At 41.2% G+C, this 26489-nt stretch overlaps 1 protein-coding gene across 1 annotated transcript; it reads left to right on the forward strand.

The window, feature by feature from the left end:
• Positions 1-4731: 4731 nt before the first annotated feature.
• On the forward strand, positions 4732-22002 carry LOC131241212 (protein BOBBER 1-like). The gene is made up of 6 exons (XM_058239945.1): positions 4732-5251; positions 19074-19246; positions 19820-19868; positions 19993-20159; positions 21701-21784; positions 21894-22002. The coding sequence occupies exons 1-6, from the start codon at positions 4840-4842 to the stop codon at positions 21930-21932; spliced, it is 924 nt and encodes a 307-aa protein (XP_058095928.1). The 5' UTR covers positions 4732-4839; the 3' UTR covers positions 21933-22002.
• The last annotated feature ends 4487 nt before the right edge of the window (positions 22003-26489 follow it).

Below are 26489 nucleotides of genomic sequence, written 5' to 3' on the forward strand. Positions count from 1 at the left end.
AGCTCATCTATATGGCAGTGGGCCACATATGGGGGCCCCTCCATGATATAAATGCTTATATGCCCGTCTTGAAATGGACCCCACCAACTAGGTAACTGTATCTTGTGCCCACTTATTGGGACAAGTATTATTAGGCTTGTACCCTCTCAAATAAAACACCAAACCATCATGATTTGGGCCATTCGACTAACTAGGGCGTCCTAGAATCTTAGAACTTATTAGCTAATGCAAGGGATTTCTCTAGGAATCTGTTCAAGTGACGCAGAGACGCTAGCTTCTCGAGAGGGCTCACACCAAAGGATGCCCTACAACTTGTCTGGTGATGATTCTTCCCTTTGAGCTTTCCATCTTCTCATTAGCTTAAGTTATAGTTGTTATTTAAGTTCATAATTAATATTTCTCTTTATAATCACATGTGTTAGCTAGTGAAAATTGAATTGTTGTATTATATGCTTTATGATTATCCTGTATAACTGTTCATGCTTGTGGATTGCTTATGGAACTTAAACTGGTACATTAGTGGAAAATTCCCACATATGAATGTACACCCATACTTGGGATGTAATTTGACAAGTTGTGATCGTAATGGACCTTCGACTTGGTGGTTATTGAGCGGTGGTCTAGATGGACCATTGATGTGGGCCTACCATCTAAGGTTGTTGTGTCCAATGGCTTCAAGGATGGTCTTTTATCGCACAGTTCTGATACTCGCCCCATGTGGCCTACTTTGATATCGCCCTATGTGGCTTTGTTCTAGTATTTCCCTATATGGGTTTGATGTTTTATTCTGTGCAATCATGCGATGGTAAGTCCCATATATTGTAATGTGATTGGTTACTAGTCGATGGGGTTCTATTAAACATCCTAAGGTGGTAGTCTCATGGGCCGGGGATGGTGGCAATGGAACACTATGCCCGAGCCGTCGGCCTACGCTGGGCCATGTGCTCCCCGTAGTGACCTTTGAGCTTACCTAAATTGGCTGGTTGTAAATGGATTAATAATGACTTGGCTAATCATGCATACATGGCATATTTCGATGACTTGGATCACTCTGCCCTGCGATTACGCTGAATGTTGCGCTGATGACCAGTCTTATCCCTGGGTGACGACCCCAATGTCCGTCCGGATGTTTTTCCCGGGACATTGCCTGTCTGGATGTTTTACCCAGGGCACAGACCGTCTGGATGTTTTACCCGGGTCGATCATTACATTCATGCATCCATGCATCTAACAAGACTGCATTTACTCTGTTTTGGTTGTTTGTATGTTTTATACTATTTCTTACCTAATGCGGCGGTGTGTAATCTTGAGGGGAATTCACACTGAGTTGGCCACTCATCCATCAAATATAAAACCGTACAGGTAGTACAGGTGGCTTAAGTGATATGCATGTTCAGACTTGATAAGGAGCAGGGTACGATCACCAGGAATGCATGACTGTATGCTTGGAGGAGTTGTGTGATCTTGCGGCTTATATTTATAAGCTTTCTATTATTTCTCATGTATTAGATCATGTAATTCTTGTATTTGTTAATTTTGGAGACATTGGTTTGTATAAGTCATTTTGGGCAGCACTTGTATATTCTAAATGAAATTTGAAATTTCCCTTTATGCTACTTGTCCACTCTACGCTCATCTGCTTACTCTGATAAAAGAAAAATATTATACCTGACCATCCTTTAAGGTTAACACTCGGGTTTTCGGGACATGGGTCATGTACTCGGGTCTTGAAAAGTCGAGGCGTTACAAGTTCGTTGGATAAAGAATTTAGAATATAATTTTTACAATTATTTTCATCTGTTACTTCAGTTTGATTTGCTGGATCTATAGTAAATGATTCAGATAATATGTATGAAACTTTCAGGGTGGTCAGAGCGAACATCAGTTTCTGTTTCCACCGTTTAAATGATTGTCCAGCGAACGGTTCGATTTTGGCTAACTCAGTAGAAGCATTTACTGTTACTGTAGCCATAGTCTATGTAATTCAACAATTCGATTTCAAGATTGTTGGAATATTTGGTTGAATTAAATAGACTATTAAAAATCGAGAACCAAAAAAGGAAAATAAATTTTGAGAAAGAAGAACTTATTGAATGAGTCGAGGCGTGACTGAGTCACTCGGCTTGAAATCGAATTTGCTCCCCTTGGACAGCGTCCCAAGTGCAACAGGTTTCCAGAGCAATCGACCTCCAGGATACAACGACTATGACCCGGTCCCAGCGGTGCACTCACTGTACACGGGCTCGAACCACTTGCAGTTTAATCCGAAAGTGCTGAGTTGACTCAGCGATGAACTCAGTAGAAAATGCTTAAAACCGAATATCAGAGAGTGTTTTATAAGAAGAATTTTTCGTGTCTTTGAAACTGGAATCGGTTGTCTTTATATAGACTCCGAAGTGGTGCATAAGCACCCTTTTCAAAAGGTTAGGTCCGTTGGGTTTAAACCCAACAGAGGTGACCAACCGGAAGGGACGCATCTCTCTGGTTTAAAACAAAAAGGCGCAAGTGCAAGTACACTCCCGCATATACAGTCCTGCGAGTACCCATACACACACCCACGCGAGTACACGGACACGGACTCGGACTCGGACTCGGACTCGGCTTGGCTTGACTCAGCTCGGCACGGCACGGCACGGCTCGGCTCGGCTCGGCTCGGCGTGCGCGCGCGTGTGGTTAATGGCATAGATTAGAGCTATTGGCATAGCCCCCCCATAGGACCAAATTCACATGCCCCCTGAAAGGGGCTCAAGCCCTAGGCAAAAAGACTATCTTATAAACAAGATAGTTTACCTTTTCAAATCCGATGTGGGACAAAACCCACAACACAAAAGTACTTCAACTTTTCAAAATTGGAGGGAAATTACCAAAAATTTGAAAATTCAAATTTTAATGCTATTTTAAAACAAAATACAACAAAGTTTAAGTTCTGTGCAACTTCTCTATGCTTGACGAATGCTTAATGAGGATGGAGTGTGACGAGAAGCGATGATAAAACTATAATATAAGGCAATTAGAGATGGTAATGATGAATGAGAAATGCATAATGAAGATTGAAGACATGGTCGATATTATTGTCTAATGTATTAAATTTGTCTGTAACATGGTCTGTTGATGTCATCAACGGATCGCTCAATCCCATTGAGTATATGTCAATGATGTTGATGCCATCGACAGATGCTCGATCCTATCGAGAAAATTTGAAAAAATCTTATTTGATTGCTGGACAGTCTTAAAGGTTGTTACAGGATGGCATTGAATGATCTTCGATGCCATTGACTGATCCTCATTGTATGTCGATGCCATCGAATGACGAAGTGAAGGCGCACACAAATTTGCATAAGTGCACAATTTGTTTCCTATTGTGATTAGGTAATATATATCCAAGTGTACTCGGGATTAAGATGATGATTACAAGGATTATTGCTTTCTAAGTTATTGTAAAGGGTTAATGTCATAACTAGGAATTTAAGGAGATTCGAGGGTTGTTTAAATCGGTAAGATCTATCATCTATTGTAATGTTGCTTTTGTAGTGCATTATTCATCGCTTTGTAATGTAATTCTTTTTGAAGGGTTTTTTTTTTTTTAATTTAAAAAAAATATAAAATTCAATTTGTCTTATTGATTGGTTTATTTGTGAGATTATTATTATTTTGCTTAATTTTAATCTATGTGCTTTCGCAAGTTCCAATGAGGACCACATGCCCGTATGGACGGGGCAACATGCATGTATGCATAGAGGTGTGTACATGGCATTGGTTAGATTTTCTTCGAAGTTGTACTGGCTGAATGCATTGGGACACCACCCGAGCTCTTGGGCTCCACCCAGTTATTTCGTTTCAAATCCGCTGCATACATCAGTTGACCCCTCATGTAGACCGTACCATAGGGAGTGACGTAAAATAACCCATAAAACCTAAGTTCACACGGCGTGGTTCACCCCTTTCTGTCTACATCAGGATGATTTTTGGATTTTCCCTCCATCCTGCTGAGGATCATCCAACGGGTTGGATGGAATATAGGCATGTGGTGGGCCCCAAAAATCAGGGTGCGGATTACATGAGGTCGGGATAATAGCCTGCTGGATGAGGCCCTGGGCTAATCTTGATGTATCAAGCTCATTTTATGGCATGATCGAAAAAATAAAATAGATCAAAATATCAGGTGGACCCACCATAGTAAACAGTGGTGATTGAACACCCATCATTAAATACTTTCCAGGGCACACTGTAATGTTTATTTGCTATCCAACCCGTTGATAAGGTCACACAGACCTGGATGAACGAAAAGCACATATATCACAGGTTGTGGTTAAAATAAGTTTTCTAATGGTCAATCAGGGCTGATTCCTGTGGTGTGGTCCACCTTATATTTGGATCTGCTTCATTTTTAAATTCATTCCCTAAAATGAGCTGGAATAAGGGATGGACGGCCTGGATATACAAAAAACATATCAAGGGGGGCTCCACTATCAGGTCATTCCCTAAAATGACCTCACCTAATCCGCGCCCAAAAAACCACTGGCTGGCGTCTTATCTCCATTGTTTCATATAACGTGGCCCACTTGATTTCTGGATTGGGCCAATTGTGGTGAGATGCTCTAAAACAGAGGTTCTCACCTGATGGACGGAGTGGATTTAGCACCAACAACATGGTGGGCCACCTGGATCTCGGGTAGTGTACCCGCTGTGAAAGGTGTTGTAGATTGTAGAGGATTTGGACTTCTCTCCCTCTCTCTCTCTCTCTCTCTCCACGTTTCTAGTTACTTCTCCAAGCGACTATAAAAACCACAGCTTCGAGCGTCGGTCATATTCGAGAAGCTGTCTGTTTTTTCTGAAGCAATGGCAGTGATTTCGGAACTGCAAGACCAACAGCAACCCTCTTCTTCTGGAAGCAGCTCCTCTGCGGTGGGCCCGTACGACGATGTGCTGAAACCGATCCTCGACCGTCAAACTCCACTTGGATTCCTCGAAGCAACAATGGATTTCCTCCGCCGGGAGTCCAATCTATTCGATGACGAGGCCGTCGAGAAGAAGATCTCGGCCATCGTTTCCAAGTTGAGAGAGAGGGGCGCAGAGGAGAGGAGGAGGAAGAAGAAGGCCGAGGAGAAGGCTTTGGACGATGGCGTAAAGGCAGAGAAGCGGCTTAAAGATGCTGATTCGATGGAGGTAGATTCTGTCGGGAAGGAGGATATTCCGAAGGAAACTACGACAGAGAAATCGACAGAGGCGAACGGGAAGGAGAACGTTCGAAGTGAGTTTTTTTTTTTTAATCCTTTTGCCATAATGTTTCTTTTTCTTTTTAAAATATTTCCTTTCGTTGACGGATGAAACCCTAGCTTTTTAGGCATTATTTGTTGGGGTGTTGCACAAAACCTTAGGATCTAGCCTCCCAAATCAAACCAGAATTATGAGATAATAAAGCAATGAAATAAATCAAAGCATAAACCACACCACACAAGACATTTTTACGTGGAAAACCCTCAAAGAGGTAAAAACCATGGGACCTCGTCCAGATCAACAATTCACTATGAAGTAGAACGTTACAACTCCTGATAAACAATAAGAGAATAAAAGAAAAATAGAGAGATCTTGTCACGCCCCAAACCCGCTTATAGAAAGCTTAGAGGGTGGTGTAAGTGTGTGTACAAGGTAAGTGCCAAGTATTCAATACAATGCCATAATCATACAATACCGGAAATACTGGTGATCCATAAATCGTACAATATCGGGGTAAGCAGAAATACTGACAGATCTCACCGATCACGAGGACGTAGAAGCGCTGAGATGTCGAGTGCATAGTAGATCACCTCTACGAGCATAACCTCCCTTCCACAAGCTTCCTCTCTCTCTCTCTCTCTCTCTCTCTCTCACACCTTTGATAGCCCTAAACCCTTTAGCAAACCCTTGCAAAGCTTTAGGAAACCCTCTTGCATTACCTAGAAAGGCCCTAGGCATCCCTATTTATAGTTTAGGAAACTCCCTTTCGTATCCCTTGCGAAACCGCCTCAGATTTCTGCAGTCCGCACAAGATCCGGACTCGAATCTGCGTAACCTCGACTGGTCGAGCACCTCCCTCGACTGGTCGAGCACCCCGGAGAAAATTCATCAGATAGTCGCTGGCCTTTAAGTCAAGCCCCACTCAACCGGTCGAGCACCACCCACGACCGGTCGAGCAGTGCGGTGAAATACTTCAAATTTTCAACTCGCTGCACTGTCTCTCCTCTGAACTGAGGAGGAAAAATCTCATCAAATCTTCCCCTTTCTGACTCAGGAGGAATTCACATTCTTCAAGCCAGCTTGGTTTCTACAAACCTCAAACTTCCCCTTGAGCAAAGCCTTGGTCATCATATCTGACCCATTATCGTCCGTGTGGACCTTCTCAAGCTGTAACACCTTTTGTTCCAAAGTATCACTGATCCAGTGATACCAAATATCTATGTGCTCTGACTTGGAGTGCCGACTTGGATTCTTGCTCATGTGTATAACACTTTTACTATCGCAATAGATCACATGCTGCTCCTGCTTCAGGCTAAGTTCCTGTAGGAACCTTTTCATCCAAAGCATCTCTTTACATGCATCCGTGACTACAATGTATTCGGCCTCGGTTGTTGACAATGCTACGACCTTCTGTAGCTTGCTCTGCCAAGAAACCGCTCCCCCTGCAAATGTGAACATGAACCTCGATGTAGACTTCTTGGAGTCTATGTCGCCTGCCATATCTGCATCTGTGTAGCTCTCTAATACAGATTTTTCATCACTATAGCATAGGCTCAACCTGGATGAGTCTCTTAGATACCACAATATTCATTTCACCACTGCCCAATGCTCTTTGCCAGGGTTTGCAAGATACCGGCTGACAACACCAACCGCATATGCTATGTCTGGGTGTGTACACACTATAGCATACATCAAACTTCCTACAACTGATGCATAGGGTATCTTCTGCATCTCTTCCACCTCTGCCTTCGTCTTGGGACACTGTCCGTCGCTCAATCTGAAGTGACCATCTAGTGGAGTACTGACTGGCTTTGCTGCATTTATATTGAACCGTTTTAGGACTTTCTCAATATACCGCTCTTGTGACAGCCAAAGTTTCCTACTCCTTCTGTCTCGAGTTATCTCCATTCCTAGGATCTGTTTAGTTGGGCCCAAGTCTTTTATTGCAAACGACTTGGCCAACTCTTGTTTCAGCCTGTCTATCTTTTTGATGTCTTTTCCCATGATGAGCATGTCATTAACGTATAACAGCAAAACTGAGAAATCACCATATGAGAACTTGCGCGTGAACGCACAGTGGTCGACTCTGTTCTGTCATACCCATGCTTCAATATAAACGAGTCAAACTTCTTGTACCATTGCTGTGGAGCTTGTTTCAGTCCATACAAGCTCTTCCTCAGCCTACACACTATATGCTCTTTGCCCTTGACTTCGAACCCTTCTGGTTAGTGCATGTAGATCTTTTCTTCCATGTCACCATGTAGGAAGGCAGTTTTAACATCTAACTGCTCTATCTCCAGATCCATGCTAGCCGCCAATCCAAGCAACACCCGTATGGATCTCATCTTTACCACTAGTGAGAATATTTCCTTGAAGTCTATGCCTTTCCTCTAACTAAACCCTTTCACCACAAGTCTGGCCTCGAACTTCGTTTGTGAATTCTTCTGCTCAGCCTTCTTTCTGAACACCCACTTGTTGCTCAAAGCTTTCTTGCTCTTAGGCAGTTTCACCATGTCATAGGTGTGGTTCTTATACAAGGATTCCATCTCCTCTTGCATAGCTTTCAACCACTCCTCCTTATGCTCGTTGGTTAGGGCCTCAGAATAATCTTGTGGCTCTCCCTCATCAGTCAGCATAATGTACTCATGTGGCGAGTACCTCTTGGACGACTGTCTGTTCCTAGATGACCTCCTCACCTATGGCTTAACAGGTGGATCAAGTGGGGGTTGCTCCCTTGGTCCATCTTTTGAAGGAACTCACTCATCCTCTGCACCTTGTTGTACTCTCCTGTTATCAGGCACCACGGGAGGAATAATTGGATCTATGTCCTCTAACTCACCTGAACTAAGCTGGTTCTTCTCTGGCTTACTAATGTCTTCTATACACTGATCTTCAAAGAAAACCACATCTCTACTCCTGACGAGCTTCTTCTCGGTCGGATCCCACAATTTATAACCGAACTTTTAATCACCGTACCCCAAGAACATACACTGCCTGATTTTTATATCGAGCTTGGACCTCTCGTCCTTTGGTATGTGAACGAATGTCCTGCATCCAAACACCCTGAGATGACTGTACGATGGATCCTATCCAGTGCACACCTTCTCAGGCACTTCTCCATTCAACAGGGCTGATGGAGACCTGTTTATCAGATACACTGCTGTGTGCATTGCTTCTCCTCAGAACGTCTTGGGCAATTTCACATGGGATAACATGCATCTGATTCTCTTTACAATAGTGCGATTCATTTATTCAGCCACACCATATGTTGGGGGGCCTTGAGAACCGTCTGTTCATGTCGTATACCCAGGGACTTACAATACTCATGAAAGTTGCTAATGTATTCACCACCATTGTCAGTGCGGATGCACTTCAATGATCTACCTGTCTCTCTCTCGACCATAGTATGAAACAATTTAAACACACCAAAGACTTCTTCCTTGGATTTCAAAGCATAAACCGAAACCCTCCTAGATGCATCATCTATAAAAGTGACAAAATATAATGCCCTACCCAAGGTTTGTCCTCATAGGACCACAAACATCAGAATAAACCAAATCTAATGCATGCATTTTATTAATATGAGAAACGGATTTAACAAATGAAACTCTATGCTATTTTCCTAATAAACAATCAATACGGGTTTTGAGAGGTATACCTGTCACGTTTGGAAGGAGCCACTTCCTCGCTAGTAGCTGAAGCCCTTTTTCACTCATGTGGCCTAGACGCCTGTGCCACATATCAATAGCTGAATCTTCCACTGCGTTCAACCCACCCTTACACACACTGACACTTGCATTGTAAATGGTGCAACACTTATTTCCTCTGGTTGCGATCAACGAACCCTTGATGAGCTTCCAGCGCCCACCAGCAAACTGGCTTTTATAGCCATCATTATCCAACCTTTCCGTCGACATTAAGTTGAGGCGAAGGTCTGGGATATGCCTCACATCCCTGAGAACCAATGTGCAGCCTACATCAGTCTTCACACAAATATCATTGACCCCTACGATCTTCGATATGCCAGAATTTTCCGTCTTCACGGTCCTATAGTCGCTTGACTTGTAACTTGTGAAGAAATGCCTACGTGGAGTCACATGAAACGAGGCTCCCGAGTCTATCACATAGTCGGTGTCCTGACTTGTAGCCTTGAGACAAACATCATGATCTGCTGAAAGAATAACTACAATGTCGCCATCTGAAGCGACCGTAGTGGAATCTGATTCATCTTCCTTCTCCTTTCCTTTTCCTTTCTTGTCATTCTTATTCTTACGACATTTATGCTTATAGTGGCCCTTCTTGCCACAATTCAAGTATTCAACATCCTTCCTAGTACTCGACTTGCCTCTTGATTTATCTCGGGCCTTCCTGCCTTTTCTGTTCTTTCCTCTTCTCCGTTCTTGAGTCACAAGATCCTCTTGCTGCATAGACCCCTAAGACTTCCTCCTTGTCTCCTCATTGAAGAGACAACTAGTAACCTGTTCCATGGATGCCTTTCCGTCTAGCGCGGAGTTATTTAGAGACACCACCAATGTCTCCCAACTATCAGGCAATGAGCTAAGCAATAGCAAAGCCTGTAATTCATCGTCGAGGACCATCTTCACAGCGGAGAACTGGTTCAATATATTGCTGACTTAATTCATGTGCTCAGCCACAGAACCACTATCTTTGAACTTGAGATTCATAAGTCGTCTTATAAGGAAGATTTTATTACCGGCTGTCTTCTTCTCATACAATCCTTTCAATTTCAGTCATAGGCTAGCAGCTGAGGTCTCCGTAGACACATGGTGGAACACAGAATCATCCAGCCATTGTCTAATAAACCTCACCGCCTTCCGGTCTAATTTCTTCCAATCATCATTAGACATATCATTGGATTTTGTTGATATGCCTAAAATTAGAGAATATAAATCCTTGCAATAAAGTAAGTCTTCCATCTTAGCCTTCCATATAGTCCAGTTAGAACCATTGAGGCTGATCATCCTTGATGAGCCACCTTCCATAATTCAAAATCGATCCCACTCTGTTCAATGAACCTGGTTCTGATACCTCTTTGTTGGGGGCCTTGCACAAAATCTTAGGATCTAGCCTCCCAAATCAAACCAGAATTATGGGATAATAGAGTAATGAAATAAATCAAAGCATAAACCACACCACACAAGAGAATTTTACGTGGAAAACCCTCAAAGAGGTAAAAACCACGGGACCTTGTCCAGATCAACAATCCACTATGAAGTAGAACATTACAACCTTCTTCACTCACGCAGGAGTGGATAAACAATAAGAGAATAAAAGAAAAACAGAGAGATCTCACCGATCACGAGGACGTAGAAGCGCTAAGATATCGAGTGCACAGTAGATCACCCCTACGATTATAACCTCCCTTCCATAAGCTTCTTCTCTCTCTCACCCTCACACCTTTGATAGCCCTAAACTCTTTAGTAAACCCTCTTGCATTACCTAGAAAGGCCATAGGCACCCCTATTTATAGTTTAGGAAACTCTCTTTCTCACCCCTTGCGAAATCGCCTCAGATTTCCACAGTCTGCACAAGATCCGGACTTGAATCTGCGTAACTTCGACTGGTCGAGCCGGGTCCTCGATCGGTCAAGTGGCCCACTCGACCGGTCGAGCACCTCCCTCGACTGGTCGAGCACCCTAGAGAAAATTCATCAGATGGTCGCTGGACTTTGAGTCGAGCCCCACTCGACCGGTCGAGCGCCACCCACAACCGGTCGAGCAGTCCACTCGATCGGTCGAGCAGCTGGTGAAATACTTTAAATTTTCAACTCGCTGCATTATCTCTCTTCTGAACTGAGGAGGCAAAACCCCGTCATTATTGTTGTTATCTGCATCTTCGGCTGTAGTTTCAGTTCGATTGGAGACCGCGTTTGGATGAACTAGGAATGCAAATTACACTGGCTCAAGTGCACTTTCACCCTACACGTTGAAACAGTGTAAGCTCCTGGAAGATCATTGCCGCTTGTCAATCAATCCCTGTTAGTAGATGCCATAGCTTAAAAGAAAAGGCATATAACCATCAGGTGTGCTAGACCTGTATAAAACGATTGAACTGTTAAGAGACTTTCTTTTGGGGCAACCCTAGCAAATTGAAGAACTCAACAAATAAATTAATAGAAGAAGAAGAAGAAGCTAAAAACACCTGCTAGCCCCATCAGGGTGAATTACAACTGATTCCTGTTCCCCAATAAATCTTCCATGCAAACCCTCTAAATTGCTGTCATGCTGAAGCCCAAGTATAGATATGAGAGAGATTATTCTCTTTAACATGTTAATGGAAGATGATTACCCATCGAAGTATCTGTTGTTCCTCTCCTTCCATAGGCCCCAAAGAATTCTGTAAAAACACCATTTTTTTTTCCTGAAGGATTCCATTTTGACCACTGCAAGGGCCACCCTGCCATTCAATCAAATTGTTTCTGGGGTAATTGTTGAGAGTATATGCAACTCCAAAACGTGACACAAACAAGGACTAGATATCTTATTGGTGCAACCCAGTTATCGATCGATGAGATATGGGCACCGAATCGCAAAGAAGTGACAAGAATTGCAATCACAAGAATGTTAGAGTCAAGAGGGAGATAACTTTATTGATATTAAACTTCTACTCATAATGCTCTAGGAAAAATTCACATTTAGAAAAATATTGGAATTAACTACTTCCAACACCACCTCTCTTTTTATAAATTCTAACTGAATCTCTAATGAGTATTCCCCTAGCTTAGAGATTATTTCAAATAGATCGTAGTTGACTTCAAATTAATATAATCTACCAAAGATGGTAAAAGCTTGACAATAGTAAAAGCAAATATAGAAAATCCTAACTATATCTATAAATCCACCCTGTATCTTTAATCACCTCCTCCTTATATTTTCAATCACATTTTTAAATCAGCGCCCCTATCTTCCAAAAATAGTAAATTGCAATCCTTGATTTAAGCTCACAATTTGTAAATAAACAGTCTACATTATTGTTGGGCCCTACAATGGGCGTAGGTGGGCCATAGGTTGCATCGCTTATGGCAATGAACATTGCAAAAATAGGTTTTCTCTTTTTAAATGATCCGAAGTGAGGATCTTCTTTGCCGTTTCTAACCAAACGTTGGAAATTACTCTTGGGTGCATAGGAGCCTTCCACGCTGTGGCATGATGAGAATTCCCCGCCTATGTTATCTTGAAGAAAGATTTTACTAGAAAGCAAGAAAGATTTTACTAGAAAGCTTGCCATGGCTTGCCTATTTCCAAACTTCCCTCTCTTATGCTGCCACATCAATATGTCTTGCTACGCTTTTCTAGAATGGCAAAAAAACAAACCCACCTCATGGGCATGTGCAATCTAATTGACCAAACTGTGCTTTCACAAATTATTTCACAGCATGCTTGGACCTCTAATGCCAAACTGTGCTTTCACACATTATTTCACTTACGCCCTCTAACACCTTCATAACATTATAAGACTGGTGCATATCACTTATGGCAATGATGTGCACCAGTGTGTTATTTTGAACTCAGATTCTTTTTCATTGGCTAAAGCGAGCATGTATATGATACATTAGATGCTTTCTATAATGTTATAAAATGTGCAAGTTACACATACATACATTCATACATGCACACACACACACACACACATATTACATAATCATTGTTATTGTTGGTTGCTCTTTAGATTCATGTTATTCAAAGATAACTCTCTAGAAGCATGCAGTTTTGTGACTGGCATTAATATATAACACAGAAACACACAGAAAATAATAATGATGATGAAGAGAACTTTTTGGTGATGTCCAAACCAGGTGTGATGCTGCTGTTATTTGTGTTTGCTTGCATTCATTGCTAAGTGGATCCCAATTTTTTTGTGATTGGGTTCAGCAAGTTGCTGAAAACACTGACTAGTAGTGGCCACCATTTTTCATATCCAAAATTGTATACTCGTGTGTAATGATCATTAATTAAGACGGGCATAAATTAAATTAAATTGCAACATGTCAGGAGGTTCAAGTTCTATCCTGTTATAGAAGAGTTATTGTGGAAGAGTTCTTTTAGATAGGTATACTTGTTAAGTGCCATGCCGAACCCATATAGCTGGGAGAAGGCTGTGATGATGATGATGATTGGGTTTCATGGAATTTCAGATTCTGGTCTCGCCAAGCCACTTCAATGGACTGAACAATTGGACATTGAATTTGACCAACTTCGAAAACAGACTAATAAATCCTAACGGTAATCCAGGACAGATTACATGGCCAAACAATCTGAGTATTAAAGCATCCAAAAGTGAACCAGTTGGCAAATCTTTTCCTTTCCCTGAAGAACTGAATCAATGAATTAGAAAATCCAAACAATTCAAAGAAAAGGGCAAAAAAAGGGGAAGCTGAAAAATGGCATAATCAAACCAGGGCAAACAAGAAAAGTGATCCAGTTTGTCTGAACTAGCTGAGCTTCTACCAGAATGAGCTAGGATCATTCTCATAAGTGACAATCGCAAACCTGTACCATTTCTCAGTTTCTGCTAGTCATCATCATTATTTTGAGTTGAAATTTCAGGGATGAAGATCATTTGGAATAGCATAATCCCCATAATGATTTTATATTTGGTTAAGCCTGATCCTGCTACAATCCAAGTTTTGTGAATAGTAACATCTACAGTTTGCTACATTAAAGGCAACTATTGCATGTATAGGTTCTGCATTCTTGTCCCCTTGTTGCTGTTATCTGTCATTGTTCTGCAATGAAAAATGGCTTCTTTTAATTATTGTTACTGCTGCTGCTGCTGCTACTATTATTATCTGGAAAATGGTGTTCTTATTTTCAGAGAATAACGAAAGCTGGTGTTTATGGTTATTAATTAGGGTCTGAAAGTGATATCTTTGCTATATATTTCTCTATGTAGGTACCAGATTTCTATATCTACTCCATATTTTCTTCTCATTTTATTTTCTTTATGCATTTTGAGTAGCCCCCAACTCTGGAAATGGCCTGGATCTTGACAAGTATCTGCGTAACTTCGACTGGTCGAGCCGGGTCCTCGATCGGTCAAGTGGCCCACTCGACCGGTCGAGCACCTCCCTCGACTGGTCGAGCACCCTAGAGAAAATTCATCAGATGGTCGCTGGACTTTGAGTCGGGTCCTACTCGACCGGTCGAGCGCCACCCACGACCGGTCGAGCAGTCCACTCGACTGGTCGAGCAGCATGGTGAAATACTCCGAATTTTCAACCTGCTGCACTGTCTCTCTTCTGAACTGAGGAGGAAAAAGCCCGTCATTATTGTTGTTATCTACATCTCCGGCTGTAGTTTCAGTTCGATTGGAGACCGCGTTTGGATGAGCTGGGAATGCAAATTGCACCGGCTCAAGTGCACTTTCACCTTGCATGTTAAAACAGTGTAAGCTTCTGGAAGATCATTGCCGCTTGTCAATCAATCCCTTTTAGTAGATGCCATAGCTTAAAAGAAAAGGCATATACCCATCAGGTGTGCTAGACCTGTATAAAATGATTGAACTGCTAAGAGACTTTCTTTTGGGGCAACCCCAGCAAAGTGAAGAACTCAACAAATAAATTAACAGAAGAAGAAGAAGAAGCTAAAAACACCTGCTAGCCCCATCAGGGTGAATTACAACTGATTCCTGTTCCCCAATAAATCTTCCATGCAAACCCTCTAAATTGCTGTCATGCTGAAGCCCAAGTATAGATCATGAGAGAGATTATTCTCTTTAACATGTTAATGGAAGATGATTACCCATCGAAGTATCTGTTGTTCCTCTCCTTCCATAGGCCCCAAAGAATTCTGTAAAAACACCATTTTTTTTTTCCTGAAGGATTCCATTTCGACCACTGGAAGGGCCACCCTACCATTCAATCAAATTGTTTCTGGGGTAATTGTTGAGAGTATATGCAACTCCAAAACGTGGCACAAACAAGGACTAGATATCTTATTGGTGCAACCCAGTTATCGATCGATGAGATATGGGCACCGAATCGCAAAGAAGTGACAAGAATTGCAATCACAAGAATATTAGAGTCAAGAGGGAGATAACTTTATTGATATTAAACTTCTACTCATATTGCTCTAGGAAAAATTCACATTTAGAAAAATATTGGAATTAACTACTTCCAACACCACCTCTCTTTTTATAAATTCTAACTGAATCTCTAATGAGAATTCCCCTAGCTAAGAGATTTGATTTCAAATCAATCATAGTTGACTTTAAATTAGTCTAATCTACCTAAGATGGTAAAAGCCTAACAATAATAAAAGCTATAGAAAACCCTAACTACATCTATAAATCAACCCCATATTTTCAATGACATCCTTGTTATATCTTTAAATCAACCCCCATATCTTCCAAAAATAGTAAATTGCAGTCCTTGATTTAAGCTCCAAAATCTATAAATAAACAGTCCAAAGATCAACACATGTTGGGTCTTACGATGGGTTGTGGGCCTGCATTATTGTTGGGCCCAACAATAGGCCTAGGTGGGCTGTGGGCCTGCATCAATTCTCCCCGGCTTTGAAAGAACTTATCCTTAAGTTGAAAACTAATCTCAACTTTTGGACTGGTTGAAGCTGATGATGCAACCCTAAACGTCGGCTTGGCATAACCTTTGTTGGAGTCCACTGTAGATGACTTCTCTCTTGCTTGTATTTTTGTGGGTGCCAACTTATTTGTCATAATTTTAAAATTCTTCATGGATCCTGCAACATTTGCCCCATTTTTCATGCCACTATCATCATTTGCAAAGGTGCTTTAATTTGAGGATTGAGACCCATTAGCATGTTTATAAATGTGACGACCAATCTCAATGGATCCCTCAATTGATCCATTGGTGAGTTCAAGTGTAGGTCCAACGTAAATGCATCAATCACTTCATATGTCGACTTTTCCTTTGACTATGTGGATCTTTTTGTCATTTTCAGAAAATTTACCTTGATTTTGGGTTTTATGTCTTGTTCCAACGATCAAAGGATTTGATTATTGGTGTCTTCATATGCCGGGGCCACCCGTTATTGGTTATAGGACATTAATGGGGACCTTCCCCTACATGTCCATGTGCTTCAACTTCAGTCTCTAGATTCCCTTCAAGCTGTAGCTGCCCCACTTGATTAGTGAGACTGCTTGCAGTAGGTGTGAGTTGATCCACCCGCTCTGCGAGTGCATAGAGCAATCAGATTATTTGCACAAACTCTTCTTGTGGCATCCCTTTTGAATCAATTAGGTGATAGCGTAGAGTTGGCAGTTCCCCAATGATCACTCGCTCTGATACCAAAATGGTGCAACCCGGTTATCGAGTCAATGAGATCTCAACCCCCAAATCGCAAAGAAATGGACAAGAGTACACCCGCAAGAATGATGTGGTAGAGAGGGAGAAATAATTTTATTGATATTAAATTTCTTCTCTTATAATAAATTAAGAAAAACTCACACTTAGAAAATATTGGAATTGATTACTTCCAACACCACCTCCTTTTTTGTAGACTTTAAGTGAATCTCTAATGAGAATCCCCACTATTAAGAAATTGATTTCAAATAGATCGTAGTTGACTTCAAATTAATATAATCTACTAAAGATGGTAAAAGCTTGACAATAGTAAAAGCAAATATAGAAAATCCTAACTATATCTATAAATCCACCCTGTATCTTTAATCACCTCCTCCTCATATTTTCAATCACATTTGTAAGTCAGCCCCCATATCTTCCAAAAATAGTAAATTGCAATCCTTGATTTAAGCTCACAATTTGTAAATAAACAGTCCACATTTTTGTTGGGCCCTACAATGGGCGCAGGTGGGCCATGGGTTGCATCACTTATGGCAATGAACATTGCAAAAATAGGTTTTCTCTTTTTAAATGATCCGAAGTGAGGATCTTCTTTGCCGTTTCTAGCCAAACGTTGGAAATTACTCTTGGGTGCATAGGAGCCTTCCACACTGTGGCATGATGAGAATTCCCCGCCTATATTATCTTGAAGAAAGATTTTACTAGAAAGCAAGAAAGATTTTACTAGAAAGCTTGCCATGGCTTGCCTATTTCCAAACTTCCCTCTCTTATGCTGCCACATCAATATGTCTTGCTACGCTTTTCTAGAATGGCAAAAAAAAAACCCACCTCATGGGCATGCACAATCTAATTGGCTAAACTGTGCTTTCACAAATTATTTCACAGCATGCTTGGTCCTCTAATGCCAAACTGTGCTTTCACACATTATTTCACTTACGCCCTCTAACACCTTCATAACATTATAAGACTGGTGCATATCACTTATGGCAATGATGTGCACCAGTGTGTTATTTTGAACTCAGATTCTTTTTCATTGGCTAAAGCGAGCATGTATATGATACATTAGATGCTTTCTATAATGTTATAAAATGTGCAAGTTATACATACATACATTCATACATGCACATACACACACACATTACATAATCATTGTTATTGTTGGTTGCATTCTCTTTAGATTCATGTTATTCAAAGATAACTCTCTAGAAGCATGCAGTTTTGTAACTGGCATTAATATATAACACAGAAACACACAGAAAATAATAATAATGATGAAGAGAACTTTTTGGTGATGTCCAAACCAGGTGTGATGCTGCTGTTATTTGTGTTTGCTTGCATTCATTGCTTAGTGGATCCCAATTTTTTTGTGATTGGGTTCAGCAAGTTGCTGAAAACACTGACTAGTAGTGGCCACCATTTTTCATATCCAAAATTGTTTACTCGCGTGTAATGATCATTAATTAAGACGGGCATAAATTAAATTGAATTGCAACATGTCAGGAGGTTCAAGTTCTATCCTGTTATAGAAGAGTTATTGTGGAAGAGTTCTTTTAGATAGGTATACTTGTTAAGTGCCATGCCGAACCCATATAGCTGGGAGAAGGCTGTGATGATGATGATGATTGGGTTTCATGGAATTTCAGATTCTGATCTCGCCAAGCCACTTCAATGGACTGAACAATTGGACATGGAATTAGACCAACTTCAAAAACAGACTAATAAATCCTAACGGTAATCCAGGACAGATTACATGGCCAAACAATCTGAGTATTAAAGCATCCAAAAGTGAACCAGTTGGCAAATCTTTTCCTTTTCCTGAAGAACTGAATCAATGAATTAGAAAATCCAAACAATTCAAAGAAAAGGGGAAAAAAGGGGGAAGCTGAAAAATGGCATAATCAAACCAGGGCAAACAAGAAAAGTGATCCAGTTCGTCTGAACTAGCTGAGCTTCTACCAGAATGAGCTAGGATCATTCTCACAAGTGACAATCGCAAACCTGTACCCAAGCAGAACCCATTGGTCTGTGTAATGACGGCAGCATTTAGGCCACTTCTCTCCCATGATTGGTACAAGTTCTGTATTGAGTTTAATTAATTTCTCAGTTTCTGCTAGTCATCATCATTATTTTGAGTTGAATTTTCAGGGACGAAGATTATTTGGAATAGCATAATCCCCATAATGATTTTATATTTGGTTAAGCCTGATCCTGCTACAATCCAAGTTTTGTGAATTGTAACATCTACAGTTTGCTACATTACAGGCAACTATCGCATGTATAGGTTCTGCATTCTTGTCCCCTTGTTGCTGTTATCTGTCATTGTTCTGCAATGAAAAATGGCTTCTTTTAATTATTGTTACTGCTGCTGCTGCTACTATTATTATCTGGAAAATGGTGTTCTTATTTTCAGAGAATAACGAAAGCTGGTGTTTATGATTATTAATTAGGGCCTGAAAGTGGTATCTTTGCTATATATTTCTCTATGTGGGTAGCAGATTTCTATATCTACTCCATATTTTCTTCTCATTTTATTTTCTTTATGCATTTTGAGTAGCCCCCAACTCTGGAAATGGCCTGGATCTTGACAAGTATTCTTGGACACAAACACTCCAAGAGACCACTGTTAATGTTCCAGTTCCTCGGGGAACGAAGTCAAGGTTTATCACTTGTGAAATAAAGAAGAACCATCTTAAGGTTGGATTGAAGGGTCAGCCTCCTATAATTGATGTAAGTGCTCACAATCTTTCATTTGATTCCTTATGTCCGTATGTCTTCTTTCCATCATGCCAAGTTGAACATGAATGGGGTGGGGTGCATTTGGAAGTTCTGGCTTATTGAGGTCAGCATGACGGGCTAGCACCTAAATAGAATTGAGACATGTTTAGGTTCTTCTTGTACAAGCGACAAGTCTCAGTTGTAAGTTGGTGCTGCAAAAGTGGGAAACATGGAAACCAGCTTTATAACTGTTCCTGTTCTGTCCAATGCCTTTCTTGCCTTGTTGACTCGAAACTCCTGTCAATAGCGCTGTCAATTGGCTGGGCCTGGGTTTGTTTAAGCCTGCATTTTGAACTGGTTGGGCTGGCTTCTCAGGTGGGTCCTGTACAAAAACTTGATTGACCCATCGACAACCCTACCCACACTGGCCATGATTTGGCAAACACCCCAAACTCACTCTTATTTGTAATCTTTCCTTGTGCACCAATCCGTGCAATGTGTGTTAAAAAATAATAATAATAGTAATCAACTACTTTTGAGCCTCTTCTCAGCGTTCACATGTGATGAATATTCTCGTACTTCCAGGGGGAGCTTTTTCAGCCTGTCAAAGCAGATGACTGTTTCTGGAGCATAGGTATGCAATTTTCCATTTGTGTACTTCTTCAAGGGTTCTACAACATTTTCTTCTTGATTGTGCCATCTTATTTATTAACTACTTTCTTGGTTTGTGACAACCATACACCTCGAACTTTCTGCAGAGGACGAGAAATACATTTCTATCCTTTTGACAAAACAAAATCAAATGGAATGGTGGAAATGTTTGATAAAAGGCGATCCTGAGATTGACACGCAGAAAGTAGAACCTGAGAACAGCAAGTTGTCCGACTTGGATCCTGAAACTAGGCAAACAGTAGAAAAAATGATGGTAATTTTCCAATGTGCTCTTTGTTCCCATATCATCGTTTGAGAGAAACTGATCACAGACAAGCCAACATGCCACTTGTGTAGGACATATGTGCCATGAAATGGTAGGTCCCTCCACAGAGTACCTGGTACAAAAATCAGGTTGTTAGCTCATCAGGTGGGATTGCACAGCTGGAATCAGAGGAGAAGTTAGTACTGTTGCCTGTATGGTACAATGTCATAAGTTGAGTTACTGTTGTCTGTTTGTGATTAGTTCTTATTTAAGACCTCGATTGACTTAGGTTGATGACTAGGCTGGCCCAATCTGGCCTGGCCTACTTCAGCCCGGGTTTGCGCTCAGCTTCAAGGCCTGTGGGTTGGACCCATGCCTGAGTTTTAGGCCTCTGAACCGATTCCACTGGACGTGGCTTGCATTCATGTAAAGAGATAGGTAGCCCCAGCCCAGCCCAACTTATGTGACATCAGTGCACTGGGTATTTGGCTGACAGGCTTGTTCCAGCCAGAGTGATTTGTTAGCTCATGAGCTGGGCTGGGACATTCAGTTGATGGCTCATAGGCTGGACATGGAGATGTGTTTTTTCTAGGTTCAGTTGCAATCCTAGGTTGACAACACGAGAACCTGCATCAATACTCTGGTCAAATACAAGTAGTAATAGGTTTCCCCCCCAACTCTAGTAATAGGGAAGCATTAAGCTAGATCACTCCAAACCTCATGAATCTCTGAAGAGGTGGATTTGGTTTTCAGCCAAGTTATTTAGGTGACGGAGACTCATGTCTCTTTGAGCACCAAACTACTCTCCTTCCATGTCATTCCCAGGTTCTTCATAGGGTAGCTACCGGGTTGGGTGGCCCAGCTCGGCTCGCTTGTGGCTACATTTTAAGCTGAACGTGGAGACCCAAGCACTGGTCAAGAGCACCAAACTACTCTCCTTCCGTGTCATTCCTAGGTTCTCCATAGGGTAGCTACCGGGTTGGGGTGGCCCAGCCCGGCCTGCTTGTGGCTACATGTTGAGCTGATCGTGGAGACCCAAGCACTGAGCAAGTCTGAGTATTCAGGTCACGAGCTTGCATATGCCTAAGGGCCTTACAGTCAGCCCAGTCCAGCTGTTTTTCAATAATACGCATAGCTGTTGCAGTATGTATTTGACCTGGCCTGTGCTAATTCCTTAGTTGTGGTCTGGGTTTTTGGCTTGAACGGTGCCTCTTTCACACATGGTTTTGGACCTCCTTCAGCTTAAATCTCTTCCTGGCCCAGTATGACCCAGCTCTTTGGCAGGGCATCATTAATACCGTAGTTCCTGGTTCCCTGATCACTTCCCCCAGTCTTTGCCTTGTATGATTTCACCACAACCATAAAGAAACAGCATCATCATCCATTTTACTTATGAGTGCACGGGGAGCTGGCTGTGGTTTTTTAGGTGTCCCTGATTTATAACATTGTTACCGTTCTGCTTCATTCCATTCTGCACTTGTTTTTTTGGGTGATGAAGGCCAAATTCCAATTGACTAATTGATATCAAATATCCATGTGGGTGCCTACAGTTTGACCAGAGACAAAAGGCCATGGGTCTCCTGACAAGCGACGAGATGCAAAAGAATGAGATTCTTAAGAAATTCATGGCTGAGGTGAATTGATCTCTTGCTTGCAAATGTTGATTTTACATGTTACTTTGTGTTTCATGCAATTTCTCATCTCTGTCCTGGCTGGCTTTTTTATTTTTTCCCCTTCTTGCAGCACCCGGAGATGGATTTCTCAAGAGCAAAAATGGCATGAGTTCTGTTTCATTTTCATTTTCCTTTTTTGGCTTAGGAAAATATATGGAGAAAGAAAAACTGTGTATAGTACCCTAACTGAATTTATTTATTACTTTTTTAAGTAATCTATTTTTGGTTGTGGTTGAGTAGGCATTGTTTGCTATGAACAGGGTCCTTCCTTGGTGATCCTAGCCATTGATCTGACGGGCCATGCCTGACAGGGATGTGCCAAGAATCTCACGGTTTGGGAGATTGTGGCCTGCAGATCTTTTGAGTTTTGACTCCTTGCAAAACAGAGAACTACAATTCTAGTCTCCTCTTTATTTGGAGTCCTGGTGCATCATTTACTAAAGGGGGCCTCAAAGCAATGTTTGTTTCCTTTGTTGCCGGGCCTAATAGGTAATAGCATTGGCTGCTAATGAATGGGAGTATGCAAGTCATGGTTCCCACCCTCAATTGCGGTCCATGCCATGGCTGGCGAGAGTGCCAGTTGCTCTAGACCACTGCCCCAATCACAGTGACTTGCATCAATCAATCGTTGAGAACCTCTTTCCTTGCGTGTTAAAGGCCAATGGCCAGGCCCGCTGTGCTGGGAAGCTAGGTGAGGCCCGCCGTGATGTTTGTGAGAAATCCACCCGCTCCATCCATTTTAGGACATGCAACCAAAAGTGAGGTGGATCCAAAACTCAAGTGGGCCATATGAGAAAAAACAGTGGGGATTAAATGACCACCATTGAAATATTTGTATGGCCACAAATGTTTTGTATCAGGCTAGGTCTCGTGTTTTCAGTTCATCCCTAATGGGAATGAACTTATAAATGGTTTGGATGGCATGTAAATATCAAGGAGGAGCCCAGGAAGGTTTCAACGGCAGGCCTCTTTTCCTTGTTTTCCCTCTTGTGTGGCCCACTTCAGCTTTGGATTCACCTCATTTTTGGTTGCATGTCCTAAAATGACCTTGCAAAACGGATGGTTAGGGTGGATTTCTCACAAACATCAAGGCCCCGCGCCTAGCTTCCCAGCACAGGAACTTCCTGCTGAAGGCATTGGAAGGAAATCCGTGTCCACATCCCGGGCACGCAGGGTGTCAATGGGTCGGGTTTACCGTTGGGCCTGACTTGGGCTGCGCTTAGCCTGGAAATCAGGCCCTTGGACCAGGCTCGGGCTTAATGCTCATGCCCGTTTTTAATTCGTGCCGGGCTTGGACTGACATCCAAAAGCCTGCTGGCTCGGTCTGGCCCGTATATAAAGCATTTTTAAATTTTCATTGCTGTGATCGGGAGGTAAAAGATATTTGAGAAGGGGAAAAGCTATCTTCTCAAAAAATGTATTCACCTTGACAAAAGGGGATGCTGGCTAAGTGGCCGCCTAAAGTGGACCCCACCATGGTATTTAATTATTTATACTATGTGAAATCGACCAAACAACTGTAAATAGTGTAAAGGGCAATGCTAACAATCAATGTGGGTCCTATAAATATCAAGGGGTGGACGTCTATCTAAGCTATATCCCTTGTGGCCCGCCTAAATCACAGATTGTCCTACTTATTTTTTTTTTTGTCACGGGCACACCGTAGGATTACACATCTAATGGTTGGAGTGGATCACACATACACATGATGTGGGTCCCTTTAAAAATAAAGGGTGGGTCCGGTGGAGGGTCAAACGGGAGTGAATTTGGTGCGGTTGCCAGTGCGGCCCTTACCATGGGCCCCACCTTGATGTGTGTATCTTATATCCACAATCATTTTATCAGATCAGTTTATTGCACAAACCCAAAAATGAAGTAGATCCAATTCTCAGGTGGAACATAACATTTTATCAGATCAGTTTAGAAAAAATAAAGTAGATCCAATTCTCAGATGGAACAGAACATAACATAGGAAACAGTGGTGATTGACCATTAATGGTCCACAAAAGTTTCGTATTTGTTTATTTATTTATTCCCTTCATCGTGTTTTCCGTGACCTTGTCAGAAGGTTAGATGGTTAATAAACATTAGGATAACATTCTAGTGGGCCCTAGGAAGTTTTCAATCGTAGGGCATTCAATCACCACTGTTTCCCATAGTATGGTCCACCTGATGATTAGATCAGCTTCAATTTTGTTATCGTGTGCTATAATGATCTAGAAAAAATGGATGGACGGTATGGATATAAAATACATAGATCAAGGTGGGCCCCACTGTAAAGGCCGCACCATTTTGGGTGAAAATGGGACATGTCGTGGATAGGCTGGGTTTGGACTGAGCTTGGCCCGACCCTAACTTGGCCCATTGACACTCCTAAAAACTAGAAGAGAAAAACTTTAATACTCTGGCGGAATGTGCTAAATGATGCACTTAGAAATTGCATACATAGCATGCAATTAATTAAAATTATACCACCCAAAATAATGGGTCCCAATTTAGATGTATTATAAACTAAAAACTGATAGGGTCATTTGAATGTATGTGAAGTTTTAAGTTGTAAACACTTCACATTTAAGTTGTAAACACTTCACACTTTAAAAGAGTTTTAGTTGTAAATGATTTATATATTAATCCATTTGGCTTTTAAGTGATAATCTTTTTATAGATTATGTATTTGGCTAATTTGTAAAGTGTTTACAATCGGTCAAGTAGATAGAAGCTATAATTTATAGCCTGTAAAGCTTTTCTAGGCAAATACAGGTCCGTCCAAACAGCCCATGTAATTGAATTACCTGCAATTCCTTTACAGCTTAAGAATTTTACAGGGATCCAAACGTCCCTTAATCTAACTTGACTCTCAAGCTATCAGATCTGTTAAAAAAATAAAAAAAATTCAATGGTCTTGTTTCAGCTAAAAATATGTCCATAAATCCTATATTAGACTTCTTATTTTTGAGCAATTTCTTAGAAATAGTGGGAACCACATTTTAGCCGCTGTTGTTGTTTTATTTTTATTTTACTTGAAACTTTATGTATTCCACGTTTGCAATTACTGACACCAACGAATCAAGTGTCATATTCTGCCACAGTTTCTTATAATATGTATACTCTGCCTGGTACAAACATGGATTTTGTAATTGCCTGCATTGTGATATGTCATCCTTGACTGCTGCATTAAATGAGGTCACAGCAATGATGTGGCCCAAGTACAAACATGGATTTTGTATCTGAAATGAGGTCAGCAATGATGTAGCCCAAACACAATTCAGTCAAACGGGAAACCTCTCTTCATCACAAACAGTGGATATGGACTCATCATATAACTACCAGATTAGATGTGGCCCTGACTAAGGGGGCCCACCTTCATGTATGTACTGTATATTCACATGTTCTATCTATTTCATGGTATGATCCAAAAAAATGAAGTAGATCTAAATCTCAAGTGGACCATACCACGGGAATCATAGGTGATTGATTGATTATTATAAACTTTTTGTGGGCCACAAAAGTTTTAGATCAAGGTGATATTTCATTTTCCCGTACATCCACGCCTTTGTGACCTAATTAGCAGGTTAGATGGCAAATAAACATTGTGTAGGCATTATGTTGGGCCCTGGGAAGTTTTTAAGGGTTAAATCACCATTGTTTCCTATCGTATGATTCACCTCTGATTTGAATCTCCTCCACTTTTGGGCTCATGCTCTAAAATAATCTCGCAAAACCGATTAACCACTTGGTATATAATACATACATCAAGGTGGGCCTCACAGCAATCACAGTAAGGGCCCCACCATTTTGGGTGAGACCGGGGCGCACCTAATTAGCTCCCCCTTTGTTGCCACACACTGGCCCCACACACCACTGGGTTACCAATGATCACAACATGGACTGTTGTGGAATACTGACATAAGAAAGTAAAGATGAACTGATGATTGTAACAATCATTATCCGTGGATGGATTCGGAACAATGAAAAAGAAAATTTGATGGTTCAAATTCAACTCAACGGATGATTGTAACAATCATTATCTGTGGATGGATTTGGAACAATGAAAAAGAAAATTTGACGGTTCAAATTCAACTCTAAAAATCAATGATTTGTATCATTTCCAAATCACGATTATCTGTTAATAATTGAAATTGAACTCGATGGGTCATTCGTTTTACCAGACGCATATCTAAATCTCAAGTGGACCAAACCACACCACAGGAAAAGTGATGATTGAACCCCACCATTAAAACTTTCCTAGAGCCCATCCAACCCGTCGATCAGGTCACGCAGACCTGAAGCCGCGTGGATATGGAACATTCACGAGATCTAATCCGCCTATTAGGTATGCTGCGTCATTCCAACCATTGAAAAAAATAAATCATGATAATCAAAGCTCAGAGAGAACGCAGCGTAGGAAAAGGTTTGGATAGAACAGGGACCATTAGTTTTTTGTAGCGCCCACATGAAAGCCATTCATTTGATGAGACTCATGAGGATGAAATAATTACCCAAGAAATTACTGTATTCCAAAACCATGTAGCTCATAACTGTTGTACCACATTTTTACTGGTTATGAAATTCAATTGGAAAAGACATGGGAAAAAAAAAAATATTATCATGTAAAGATCTCTAAAAATAATTAACATGTTTTTTATTAAATTATAGTTAATAGGAT

Source organism: Magnolia sinica, chromosome 3, assembly GCF_029962835.1.
Source record: "Magnolia sinica isolate HGM2019 chromosome 3, MsV1, whole genome shotgun sequence".
NCBI classification, from domain to species: domain Eukaryota; kingdom Viridiplantae; phylum Streptophyta; class Magnoliopsida; order Magnoliales; family Magnoliaceae; genus Magnolia; species Magnolia sinica.